The 13,497-nt window shown below is 50.8% G+C and overlaps 1 protein-coding gene across 2 annotated transcripts; it reads left to right on the top strand.

Annotated features, from left to right (window-relative positions):
• The first annotated feature begins 477 nt into the window (after positions 1 to 477).
• LOC144229862 (apolipoprotein L2-like) lies at positions 478 to 10,446 on the top strand. Of its 2 annotated transcripts, XM_077761946.1 has the most exons (5): positions 478 to 577; positions 4,998 to 5,078; positions 5,203 to 5,295; positions 6,198 to 6,324; positions 9,462 to 10,446. In XM_077761946.1, the coding sequence occupies exons 3-5, from the start codon at positions 5,277 to 5,279 to the stop codon at positions 10,327 to 10,329; spliced, it is 1,014 nt and encodes a 337-aa protein (XP_077618072.1). In that variant the 5' UTR covers positions 478 to 577; positions 4,998 to 5,078; positions 5,203 to 5,276; the 3' UTR covers positions 10,330 to 10,446. The 2 variants fall into 2 exon arrangements, with proteins under 2 accessions (XP_077618072.1, XP_077618073.1); XM_077761947.1 differs by lacking the exon at positions 4,998 to 5,078.
• The last annotated feature ends 3,051 nt before the right edge of the window (positions 10,447 to 13,497 follow it).

The raw sequence follows: 13,497 nt of genomic DNA, 5'->3' as shown, positions 1-13,497 counted from the left end.
GACGAGCTGATGCAAGATTTGGGCTTGGAAGGCTAAGCATGATTTTTCCAGGGGGTAGAAGCAGGTGGCCCTGGGGGAAGGATCTGCCTATGCAAATGCATAGAGGCCACACTACTGTGGCATATAAGTAGCTGCAATAGAGCAAATACGCAGTGAGCATCTGCTATGTTCGGTGATGCTGAGAAGTGCAGGCCTTAGGAAGGTGGAAGGGGCAGAGAGGAGGGGGCGGGAACAAGTCCAAGGCGGGTGGGAGGGGGCAGGGGACGGGTGTGTCATTTGCTGAAAGTACCTCAGTCCATCAATGACAGGTTTTCCTTCCAGAAGCAAGAGCCAGGAATGGCTGACCCCCCAACGACCTTGAATGTCTGGGGTTTCCTCTTTGAGGGGGTAGAACGGGCTCTGTGGTATGTTCCTTGCATCCTGAGTGGCTCCGAAGTGGAAACTTTCGGTTTCCCTTTCAGTCTCAGATATATTTGGGCCTGGAGGCTTGTGGTCATTGCACAGACACACCGCGGGTGACTGGGTCTACACAGCTAAAGAAATCTGGGTGCTGTTCAGCTCAGAGGACGATCCCTTGGTAAGCTTGGAGGGTGGGAGCCCCTGCCCATCTACTGGCCCTCCAGACGGCTCTTTAAGGAAAAGGATCAGAGTTGGGATTTCTAGCCCCAGGTCATGCCCTAAATAGCGACATAGCCAGGATTTGAACCCGGGTTTGTCTGGTTGCTCCCCCTCACACCCTGGTGCCCCCAAACAGTGGAGAGGGGAGGGCACACTGCTGAGCCCAGGTTCCAGACTGCTGTGACCTGAGCAGACCCCAGAAGGAAGGCAGGTGTGGGGGAGGGGGTCAGGGGTGCTGATCCCTTTGGGGAATTTGGAGGAAGCAGGGGAGGGGAAGGAGGCCAGGTGAGTGGGAGCCTCTCCCTGGGGTGGCCTGACCCGCAAAGCATTTCTTCTGAGATGCACAGGATGAAGGACGCAAGGCTGTGTCCCCACAGTGTTCTGAGCGCCTGCTCAGTGCCGGGCCCTGCGGGGAATCCGAGGGTCTGGAAGGGGGGGCTTGTCCAGGGTGCCTTGACCGAGGACAGAGCGGGACGTCTGGGCTGCCCCCGCTGCCCCCCGCCCGGCCCTCTGTTCCGCACACCGTGGGACCCGGTCCCGCCTTGTGCTCTTAAAGCCCCAAGTGTGGACTCCTGGGGACGCCTGTGGGGGCGGGACCTCACACCTGCGTGTTCACACGGGCCGAGTCAGACCTGGAATGTGGTTGTTAAAATCACATTTCTCCCCAAACACCTCATGCTCCCTTGCACCCTGCCCGCCGGGATCCGTGTGACCCCAGGCGGGTCCCTTCACCTGGGACTCTTCCTTCGCATCTCCTAGAAACTTGTCTTCCGTGTGTTCAGGCTGATTTGGAGGCGCTCTCGCGAATCTGGCCGGCCCTGCTCTCCTCTGCTCTGAGCACCGGCCTGTGCAACTTTTCATGTTTTGGGTGTTTCTTTATTTACTTTGAGAGAGAGACAGAGAGTGTGTGCCGAGCAGGGGAGGGACAGAGAGAGGGAGGGAGAGAGAATCCTAAGCAGGTTCCTTGCTGTCCGCGCAGAGCCCCAGGTGGGGCTCGATCCCATGAGCACGAGGATCGTGCGGGAGCCGACACCAGGGGTGGGACACTTAACGCACTGAGCCAGCCGAGCGCGAGCGCCTTTGCAGTTTGTAAGTTTTAACAGGTCGAATAGCTGACACTTTCCCTTCATGGTCTGGGATTTCCATGCTGATTAGAAAAGTTGCCCCAGGGGCGCCTGGGTGGCTTAGTCGGTTAAGCGTCCGACTTTCGCTTAGGGCCTGAGCTCGCGGCTCGTGGGTTCGAGCCCCGCGTCGGGCTCTGTGCTGACTGCCAGCTCAGAGCCTGGAGCCTGTTTCAGAGTCTGTATCTCCCTCTCTCTCTGACCCTCCCCGGCTCACGCTGTGGGCTCTGTGCTGGCTGCCAGCTCGGAGCCTGGAGCCTGTTTCAGTCTGTGACTCCCTCTCTCTCTGACCCTCCCCTGCTCACGCTGTCTCTCTCTCTCTCTCTCTCTCCTAGAAATAAATAAAACATTTTAAAAAAAAAAGAAAGAAAAGTTGCCCCAACTCAACATCATTATTATTTCGTTGAACATTTCTTCCAGGATGTTTGTAGCCTTTTCTTTCTAGCCGACTAGTTAGGTTTTCTTGGGATTGATTGATTATTAAAGGTTTTATTTTTTAAGTTACCTCTATACCAGCATGGGGTTTGAACTCACAACCCCGAGATCAAGAGTCACCTCAACTGACTGAGCAGCCAGGCGTCCATTGTAGGGATTGATTGATTGATTGACTTTGCACAGGCTTTTACGTTTTTCCTTCTGTTCCTCCTTTTCCCAGATGTTGNTCTTATCTAGCAAAGGAGTGGCCAGAGGGCGCCTGCCTGGCTCAGTCCATTAAGCGTCTGGCTCTTGATCTCGGCTCAGGTCTTGAGCTCATGGTTTTGTGAGTTTGAGCCCCACATCAGGGTCCACACTGACAGTGTAGAGCCTGCTTGGGACTCTCTCTCTCCCTCTTTCCCTGCCCCTCCCCCACTCATGCTGTCTCTCTCTCTCTCGAAGTAAATAAATAAACATTAAAAAAAAAAAAAAGAAGCCAGACAAGGTCAAAACTTGATAAAGAAGTAAAAGTCATTCTTTAAAAAAAATTTTTTTTAATGTTTATTTACTTTTGAGAGAAAGAGAGAGAGACACAGTGTGAGCAGGGAGGGGCAGAGAGAGGGAGACACAGAATCTGAGGCAGGCTCCAGGCTCTGAGCTGTCAGCACAGAGCCTGACATGGATCTCAAACTCACGGGCTATGACATGATGATTTGAGCTGAAGTCGGAGGCTTAACCAACTGAGCCACGCAGGTGCCCTAGTAACGGTCACTTTCTTTAGCCAAGGGAGGGAGGCTTTTGTGTTTTGTGGGGGGCACAGAGACCTTGTGTTTGTGCTTGGATGAAGCTATGAATGGCCTTGCTGTGTCTCCCTTTGTCATGGTCTGAGGGTGGTACTCTGGGAGATTATTCATGCCCTCCAGGAGAAGAGAGAGTGCCAGGCTGGCTCTTCTATTCAGTCATAGAATAAATAGAAGGGAAAAAATGCCGATATATATATCGGCACGCGCACACACACACACACACACACACATATTTTAAAGTTTATTTATTTTGAGAGAAAGCATGAATGAGGGAAAGGCAGTGAGCAGCAAGAAAGAGAGAGAATCTTAAGTGGGCTCCGCACTGACAGTGTGGCTCAGGGCTCAAACTCACGAACCATGAGATCAATGATCATGACCTGAGCCAAGATCAAGAGTCAGATGCTTAACTGACTTAGCCAGGCAGGCGCCACCCCCACTGCCAGCCTCTCATTCCTGAGCCAAAGTCATCCACAAAACCGACTGAGCCACCCAGGTGCCTCCAAAATGCCCATATATATTAAGACCCCCCCTTCTTATTAAGATTAATTAACAAACGTTCCCCACTCCACTTCCTCTTCTTTGTATCTAACTACCTTTTTTCACCTTTATATCTACCTTTGTTGGTATAGATATATACCTCCGCCCTCATGTGAATGTTATTAGGAACACATGGGTTTTCACTGACAGCCTCGCCCAGATAACCATGATCATAATAATTATCTAGTATCTATTATTATTTTTATTATTATTATAAGTANTTATTTGTTGGGATCTCCCCATGGGTGCCCTGTTTGCACTGCTCTGAACATCCCTGAAAGCATCCTGTCCCTAGAACAGGGGATATTGCAGACCCGTGGAATTCAGGAATTCAGTTTCCCTCCAAGGAATCTTGCTTCCGTTGAGTGAAGAAAAACCCACAGTTTCCCATATAAGGGGGCGACGTATTGCTAGAAAATATATCTGTTGAAGGACAGAATTCACTCAAAGTATTCTTGTTTACTCATAGTATCATCCCATTTCATTTTAATGTNTGTTTTATTTATTTTTGAGAGAGAGCGAGCACGTGTGAGCCAGGGAGAGACAGAGAGAGAGGGAGACACAGAATCTGATGTAGGCTCCATGCTGTCAGCAGATCTCACCAACTGTGGGACCATGACCTGGGGTGAAGTCAGTGCTTAACCTACTGAGCCACCTGGTTGCCCCGTGAATAGTGCTTTACTATGTTAAAAGGACTAGAGCACGGTCATCGCAAACATGGGGTTTGGACCGGAAACACTTGGGTTCAGGTTCTGACTTTAGCACAGTGTGAAAACTTGAGCTAGCCTAAGTTCAGATGAGAAGCCAAACTTTGTGATGATTTCCTACATCACAAAGGAAATTTATTTTTAATGCTTATTTATTTAGAGAGAGATAGTGGGGGGGGTAGGCAGAAAGAGAGGGAAAGAGAAAGAATTCCAAGCAGGCTCCACACTGACAGCACAGAGGCTGAGGAGGGCCGGGAACACATGAACACTAAGATCATGACTTGAGCCAAAACCATGAATTGGACTTAACTGAGCCACCCAAGCATCCTGCTTTCCTCCACTTTCAAATGGGAGTCACAAGACTCAGTCCCTTAAGTATCTGACTTCCTCTCAGGTTTTGATCTCACAGTTCAGGCTCTGTGCTGGTGGTGTGGGGCCTGCTTGGGGTTATTGCTCTCTCTCTCTGTCACTTTCTCTGCCCCTCCGCAACTCGTGCTTTCTCCGTCTATGTCTCAATAATGAAAGAAACCATAATACACAATAAATGGGAGCCCCAAGTGCTCCCACCGCATGGAGAGTGTGTGAATATTCAGGGAGGGGACACATAAGGAGCCCTGTCCCTCATATACGCTTGATCAACATTAGCTGCTATCAATTCAGAAACACAGAGGTGCCGACCTCAAGTAATTCCCCCTACATTTCTTCCTATCTTATCTTCTGTGTTTGGTTTCATTGCTTTTATAACTTCTCAGATAGCAGTCTCCTGGTCTGATAACCTTCTCCTTGTGCCCCTGAAGGATGGCAGGACTCTGACCTGGCTTGGGAGTGAGCTGCAGTGAGAGGAGTACCCAACAGAGGCCAGGAGACAGACAGATCAGGTTATGTCCCTGTTGGCATGGGTGGCCTTCCCAGGGGAAACCACCAGAGACCTGACCCCTTGCTGCTCCCCGTGGCTACAGCTGGCTCACATTTGACCCCACAATTTGTTCTCTCTTTCCCAAGGCTGAAGCAACACTCTTTCCGACTGGAAAGCAGACGCAGGCTGTTGGGAAAACTCAAATCCCACTGCTGACACCATGACCCAAGAAACGCCAGGTATCAACTCCAGACAATTCCTGGGATTGGGGGAGTCCCTGCAGCCTTGTTCACCTACAGACGAATCAGACCCTTGAAGGGGACTGATGGGTGTCCTCGAGCCTTCAAGGGGGACCAAGGGGAGTCTCTATCCAGGGGTCTGTAGGGACTCTCCCTCTTATCCTCTTCTCAGGCCCCTGCTACCCATCAAATGACCCAGAAGTGAGGCCAGGACAGCCTACAGGGAGGTGGGAGACAGCAGAGGGGAAAGGAGAGAAGGAAGGGGTCCTGAGACAGGGTGGGGGAGGAGTTAGGCCATCTACCTCAGAGGCTTCTCCCACCCTCCTGACCTGTCCCAGCCTCTAGCACAGCTCAGGACAACTGTGGGGTTTTACCAATGGAGGACATTCCCTCCAGTTCTTGCACTGTGACCTGTGGGCCACTAAACTGGACCCCAGTGTGGCCGTGGCCACCTCCCAACTGTGTGAGCCGGGAGCCTTACCTACCCTCACCTGTAAAATGAGAGTATTCCCTTATGTTCTTGTGAGGATCAAATATCACCTGTGTGTGGTCTGGGCCGGAGCCTGCCGCACAGTATGCCATCCCGAGGTTTCTTTGCTGTCCCCTCTACATGGACCCTGTAAGTTCCAGGGAGAAAGCTCCCCTCCCCCAGCAGCCCCTGGCTGCCAGGGCTGTGTTAAGTCATTTGCCTATGTCTCCATAATAAGCACCTGCTTATTGATATGAAAGATGGGCACAGCCTGAGTCAATGTATCTAAATACCCTTCCTAGGCCTGTTCTCAATAAATACACAAATTAGTGTTGTCGGTCCCCTCTAGCTAAACCCCGTTTACTCTCTCCCTTAATGAAGCAGGGAAAAGAAAAAAAACAAAACAACCCATTACTTTTTCTTTTCCACCTAGAGAGCACAAGATTTATCCAGGACACCATTGAGTATTTCAAGGACTCCGTGAGCCATGATGAACTATTTCTCCTGCTGAATCACCAGAAAGCCTGGGAGAACTTCATGGTTGAGGCCAACTTGCCCAGGTAACCCCTGCGGATGCCCAGAGTGGTCCCCCAGACCTCTGTGTGGCAGTGTCCTGGGCCTGGGGTTGAGTATGCTCCTTCTCAACAATATTTGACAAATACGTCTTACATGACATCTGCAGTCAGGGAGTGGCCTCGGCTTGAGAAGAGATGACACCGACAGAGGGCAGGTGATATGGCCTTGGGCCTTAGCCTACAGCATACCTGTCTCTGCCTTGGTTTCTTCATCTGTTCAATTTTACCGGGAGGAAACTATGATCATGTATGTAAAGTGCTTAGCATAGTGACTGACACATACTAGGTGCTCAATTAATGTTAACTTTTCTTTGTTTTAAGTTTACTTATTTTTTAAAAAGTTTTTTTAATGTTTTATTTATTTCTGAGAAAGAGACAGGCAGCATGAGCAGGGGAGGGTCAGAGAGAGAGGGAGACACAGAATCGGAAGCAGGCTCCAGGCTCTGAGCTAGCTGTCAGCACAGAGCCCGACGCGGGGCTTAAACCCACGAACCGTGAGATCATGACCTGAGCCGAAGTCGGACACTTAACCGACTGAGCCACCCAGGCGCCCCTAAGTTTACTTATTTTGAAAGAGAGACAGAGACAGCACAACTGGGGAAGAGGTGGGGAGAGAGAGAGAGAGAGAGAATCCCAAACAGGTTCCACACAGTCATCACAGAGCCCAACTCAGGGCTTGATGTCATGAACCATGAGATCATGACCTGAGCTGATCTCAAGAGTTGAACCTTCAACAGACTGAGCCAACCAGGTGCCTCAATGTTAACTTTTTAGAAGATTGCCACAAAGATGTAGGGGCCAAGGGTCTTCTTCCTGGAGATGAGGGACAAATCAGAAGAACACTGACACACCAGTCTGCACCGCTGGGCATTGGACTAGAGCCTTCCCTCCCCATCTAAGGAGTTGTAGGAATACTATAGGATCCTGCGGACCCAGATGGTGGAGAGGCTGGAGTGAAGTTGGACTAAGCTGGGTTGGATCCAGACCCTATCTCTGTCCAGCCCTGAGTCTCTGGGTGTGTATATCTCCAAGTCGCAGATTATCATTTATTCAATGGGAACAGTAATTCAGCCTGATAAGATTGTAGCGAAGGCCTGTGCAGAAATGCAAGGTCAAAAGTGGGGACCCGAGGACAATTGTCTTGTCCAAAAGCCTGGAGGCTTGGGCCAGGGCCAGAGCTGGGGGCCAGATGGACAAGAGGAGAGCTAGGTCAGCTTGGGCAGCAGCGCTGGGACTGAGTGAAGATCTTGGCACAAAACTCGAGGTCCTGGGAGACAGAGGGGACATTTCTTCCCTCCCTTCTTTGATCTCTTCACCACCAGGCATGCAGGGTTATGGCGGGGAGGAGGCGTTGTCTCCTCCATACCTTGCCTGGGAGCTGGGTGGTCTTGACCACCACTTGAAAGCCTTTCCTCTTCTTATACATATTTTTAAATGGTTGTTTATTTTTGAGAGACAGACAGAGCATGAATGTGGGAAAGGTAGAGAGAGGGCGAGACACAGAATCTGAACCAGGCCCCAGGCTCTGAGCTGTCAGCACAGAGCCAGATGTGGGGTTCAATCTCACCAAGCATGAGATCGTGCCCTAGCCAAAGTTGGAAGCTTAGCCGACTCAGCCACCCAGGCGGCCCTGTCCTCTTCTACATAGAGCAGCCCCAGACCAGTGGGAGGCAGTGTGGCTCTGTGAGAAGTCCTGGCACCACAGGGGGTAGCTGCCATATCTCTATTCTTTGAGGGATTCTGGGGAGATGCACGAGTCCCCACCAAAGAGGAAAGTAGTTTGTCCAGCAGCTTGTCCAAATGCAGGTCTTTTCAGCCTTCGGGATTCATGTTGATGGCTCTCAAAGTCTCTTGTATTTGTAAATGATTTCCTACAAGTTGACATGGCATTGGTGTGCATGCATATGAAGCTGTCACCAGCTAAGATGTGAGTTAGGCTGGTGACACCTGAGAGGCTCGTGGTGCTGGTGCTGGATCAGGAGTGAGCGATGTGAACTGGACAGTCTGGGGGGAACCAGCGTAGCGGATGTCCTGGTTCTCTGTCCGTTGGGGCAGCGGCTGGGCCACATCAGAGGACATCAGGCTTGGGAGACAGAGCACGTGCCAGGCAAAATAATCACTAAGGTCTTTCTTCCTTTTTTAAAATCCAAGTACTCAGAGTTGGCCAAGCTGTAATGTCTGAGCACACAATCCCTAGGACGACCCTGACTTTTGGCACCAACTACAAATTGGTGGGTGATCCTTAAACACCCTGAGATTGGGTGATGCCCTGAAAGGGCCCACAGAACTCACTGAGAGCTGTCACACTCAGTCACACTGTCTTCCGGGGAATGATGCAGGTGGCCGTCAGCCAAAGAGATAGCGCCTGGGGCAGAGTCTGGGAGGGTTTCAAATGCGAAGTTCCGTTGTCCTCAGATGCACCTCTGTCCTGTATGCAGTCTGTGACAATGCACGTGGAACATTGCCCACCAGGGAAGCTCACACTGTGGAAGAAAACAGTGATGCTGAGGTTTATTAAGATGGTAAAGAAGACTTAATTCAGAGATAAGGCCATAGGAGACAGATCAGGCTCTACTCCGGATATGGGGAAGACAGCTGGGGATTTATAGCCAAGGTGCTAGACGTGGGTGGGTGATGGGAAACCAAAAGAGAAGAGCTGGAGGATTCTTGCTAAATGCACCCAACAGGGTTGCTGCTGAAAGCAGGTCAAGAACTTCCACATCAGGGGCACTTGGGAGGTTCAGTTGGTTAAGCGTCCGACTCTTGATTTCAACTCAGGTCATGACCTCAACAGCACAGAGCCTTCTTGGGATCCTTCCTCTCCCTGTCTCTCTGTCCCTCCTTCTCCCCTGCCCCTCAAAAAATAAATAAATACAGTTCAACAAAACACCTACCACTTAAGAGCATCTTAAGATGACTACTTATTTATTCCCTGACTGAATATGTATCACGGAGCATGAGCAAGGTACAGAATGTTGATAACATTTCAAGAAACGGTCTTTGCCTCTGTCCAATTCTTGTCCATTTGATTTATAGTAAGTCCTGTAGTTCTGTAGGAGAGAACAATTCAAACCCATGTGATACATAAGCTTTCCTTAATCACTTGACCTTCACTGTTGCAGGGAGGAGGCAGAGGTGCTCCGTGAAGGTCTGAGAAAGCTAGAAGAAGGCCTGTATATGGAGGACATGGACAGGCTCCAGAGTGACCCCCTCGAGACGGAGCGCTTTTTGAAAGAGTTTTCCTGGTTGAAAGAGGAGCTTGAGGGGCAAATACGAAAGCTCCGTGAGCTTGCGGACGAGGCTGACAAGGTACACAGGAACTGCACCGTCACCAACATCATGGCCAGCTCCACTGGAGCCACATCTGGTGTCCTGTCCATGCTGGGCCTGGCTCTGGCCCCTGTGACAGCAGGGATCAGTCTGACACTCTATGCAACTGGGATGGTGCTGGGAACAGCATCCGCTGTCACTAGCGTGTCCAGCAGCATCGTGGAGCACACAAAAACATCATCACTGAAAGCTGAAGCCAGTCGCCTGACATCGGCTGGCAGTGACAAAGGGGAGGAATTTGCAAAGGCTATGTATAAGAACATATTCCGAATTATTTTGTTAACAAGAGACTTCCTTGACGTCCTGCCAAACATTGGAAAGCATGTTCGAGCCATCAAGCTGGCCAAAGCCAATCCTCGCTTATTGGCCCACGCCAAGCGCCTCATGACAGCTGGGAGAGTCTCAGTTCGGAGTGGCAAGCAGGTGCAGAAAGCGTTTGGAGGCACTGCTCTGGCAATGACCAAAAGAGCCAGGATCATGGGAGCAGCCGCCGCAAGCATCTTCCTTGTGATGGATGTGGCCAACATTGTGGAAGAATCAAAGCACTTGTATGAGGGGGCAAAGGCAGAGTCGGCTGGAGAGCTGAGGCAGCACGCCCAGTTGTTGGAGCGCAAGTTGGAGGAGCTCACCCAGACTCATGAACGTCTGAAGAAGGCCTGACCCGTGACCTCTGAGTAGGGCAGGGAGCAGGGCCAGGTGTGGGTATTTCAGATCTGTGTGGTTCTCCCAGTCTGTGTTCTATAAGTGGCTTCAGTAAATGTGGGCTGACCCAGTGGGCCTCTGTTGTGTTTATCGAGAGGCTTGCATGGGCTCTGGAGGCCTGACTACCTTCCCCATGGGCTCATCTTCCGGGCTCTCATGGAGCAAGTCCTCCATTACATTTTCCTCAGACCTCAGCACCCTGCAGGCTCCACTGGACACCCAAGGGGGGCTTGTCCACGTCTGCCTTTGGACTGAGCACTCGAGTGTTCCTCAGCCAGTGTCCAGAACCTGGGGTTGAGAGATAGATGGTTGTATTTCTCCAGTGGGTAGGAAGGCCACGTCTTGAATGCTCCAGACTGTCTCCCCTGTCCTTCCCCCGGGGAATGCCGAACAGGTCAAGCCTTCCCTTCCCTACCAAGGATTCATGGCGATTCTCTTCTGTTGTTCTTTCCCAGACCCCACCTAACTTCTCTTCTTCCCAGAACTGCCCTGTTTCAGTTCTTTCCCACCACTGTGGGGAGGAGGTTTCCAGCCATCCTTGTCATGTGGCTGGTTGGATGCATGGTGGACCCATGTATGAGTTCACCAGCTCAGCCCTTAGATTCTAAGGAAAGATGAGAAAACCTTCACTGAGCATTGAGGTCTAGTTGTCACCCAGAACTCATTACCAGGGATTTTCTGCACGGAGCTTAAAGAGATGGATTCATCGGGTATTTCCCCAACTAAGTAACCTAGCCCTTAATGTCTTTCCATGTGCCCATTGTTCTTACGTGCCTGGTGAGTACAACAGGAAGCTGAGGGAGACAGGAGAGGTGCCTTGGGAATTAAAGGAACAAGCCACACCCAGAATCCCCCCCCCAAAATGGATGGCATCTTAGGCTGAGAAAATACATACCGACAGGTTAGGATTTGGGGACCAAGGGCCCCATGTGGTGAAGCTGTAGCAGCCTGGCCTCAGGCCAAGGCAGGTACCATCCAAGTGAAGGGAAAGGAGCCTTGTCCACTTATCTAAGGCTCTACTCCAAACAAGTAGTATTATTATTCAGGCTTCTTAATCTTTATTTATTTATTTTTAAATGTTTTTTTTTTTATTTATTTCTAGGAGAGAGAGAGAGAGACAGCGTGAGCAGGGGAGGGTCAGAGAGAGAGGGAGTCACAGACTGAAACAGGCTCCAGGCTCTGAACTGGCTGTCAGCACAGAGCCCAACGCAGGGCTCGAACCCACGAACTGCGAGATCATGACCTAAGCGAAAGTCGGACACTTAACCGACTAAGCCACCCAGGCGCCCCAAGGCTTCTTAATCTTTAAAGAGTGGAATAATTCATGGCTCCACACCTGTTATTTTTCTCACCGCCCTTTATTCATCCTGTTATAGACCAGAAGTGTGAACTGCAAAACCTCTCCTGTGTCCCACAAGAGATAGAGAGTCCACAAGGCGTGAGGTTTTAGGCCCTCAGTTGGTTAGCATTGGGAATTGTCAGAAGCAATAGATCAGCCACCACAAATTCTGCACTTTGTATTGCCGGAAAAGAATTTTTATTCGTTTATTTTGTTTTTGAGAGAGAGAGAGAGCAGCGGAGGGGCAGTGAGAGATGGAGGGAATCCCAAGCAAGTCCGACGCCGTCAGCACAGAGCCCAATGTGGGGCTTGATCTCATGGACCATGAGATCATGACTTGAGATGAAATCAAGAGTCCAATGCTCAACCGACTAATCCACCCAGGCTCCCCCATCCTTGATATACTTTGAATGTCATCCTCCAACAGGGAAGGAAGTAGGTGGGGCCAGCCTCTGACATGGAAGACCGTAGGACACAGGAGCTGTCCTCCCCCATTATACAGTGAACATGGATGTGGAGTATTCCTTGTGTCCTCATCTGCCACAAACGATGGACCCCACAGTTATACCGGTGAACCAACCCGGGGGATTGGGGCCCTAACTCTTCAGATGCTGTGACATCTCCACTCTCTTTCAAGTAGTGAAAAATCTCAGTGGGATTATTAAAAACCCAGCAGCTAAGAACTTAAAAGGCACATATGTAGGAATCTGGTGGCTCAGAGAATCAGGAAATTGGTTCAGAAGACAGAGTTTGTACTTGCTGATAGAATATGAATGCTGGGAATGTTTCATCCTGGTACATTGAAAGGGAATGTGATGATTGAGCAGAGCACACGGGGAAAAGGCTGAGGGGTGCACAGCTGTCTGGATAGATGCAACAGACAGAAATCCAGCTGCTCCCCCGCCCCCGATGGCTCTTGAGTTGGGCTCAGGAAAGACAGTGGCATCGAACTGCCGCTAGATCTTGGAAGGGGCAGGGTCCAGAGAGGATGAAGGGGACGCTAACCCTCACTGAGGGAGCAGAGATGGAAGAAATGGCCAAAGGCAGTTTTTAACCATGGAGGGATGACTAAGCTCTGAGCAGCTTTGAGCAGGGAGATCAGAATGGAGTGTTTCAGAAGGGAATTCCCAAGTTTCGTGGGGACAAGGATGTAGATCGGAAGTGAGTCTGCACCTTGAGAACCATATGCAGGGAGAGGCTGGGATGTCAGAGAGAGTGCGGTCAGGGAGGATGGGTCATACTCAAGGAGCCGGGTGTAGCTGTTGTGGGTGGTATTTGGACCCAAGTTAGGTGTTGGGCTGGTGGAAGAGGTCCTTGCCGACAGAATCGCCCCACTCCAGGAATTGAGGGGCCGGATTTGCTTCCACGACAGAAGTCAATGGTAGATCCACAGCTTCTTGGTGTCCTGTCTGCAGTGTGGTTGACCCTGCAAGGTGGACTCCAGAGGCATGCCTGTCGGAGTCTTGTCTCACCTCCACAGGGTGGAAAGGTGACTGGAAGGAACGTTCCCACAACAGTCACATGGGTCACCTGAGGCCTGGAAACTCAAAGGCCCAGAGACGTGTGGCTTGGGGAAGGGGCCCCTGATGGGGTGTGCTGGCCTCTTGACCAGCATTCTATTTTCTTCCCCCTTGTTACACCTCGAGTTTGAATTCCACAGTCTTCTGATCTCTTCTGACTTAACTTCGTGTTCATCCAGTCTGCCGGAGCCTCTGCCCACAGGAATGTTGGAAAGGTGTCCTGATGAGGCCTGCACCCCTCCTATGGCCACGTCTGTCGCCAGGGAT

This window comes from Crocuta crocuta, unplaced genomic scaffold (genome assembly GCF_008692635.1).
Source record: "Crocuta crocuta isolate KB4526 unplaced genomic scaffold, BGI_CrCroc_1.0 scaffold193, whole genome shotgun sequence".
NCBI lineage: Eukaryota > Metazoa > Chordata > Mammalia > Carnivora > Hyaenidae > Crocuta > Crocuta crocuta.
This window is presented reverse-complemented; position numbering and strand designations above follow the sequence as displayed.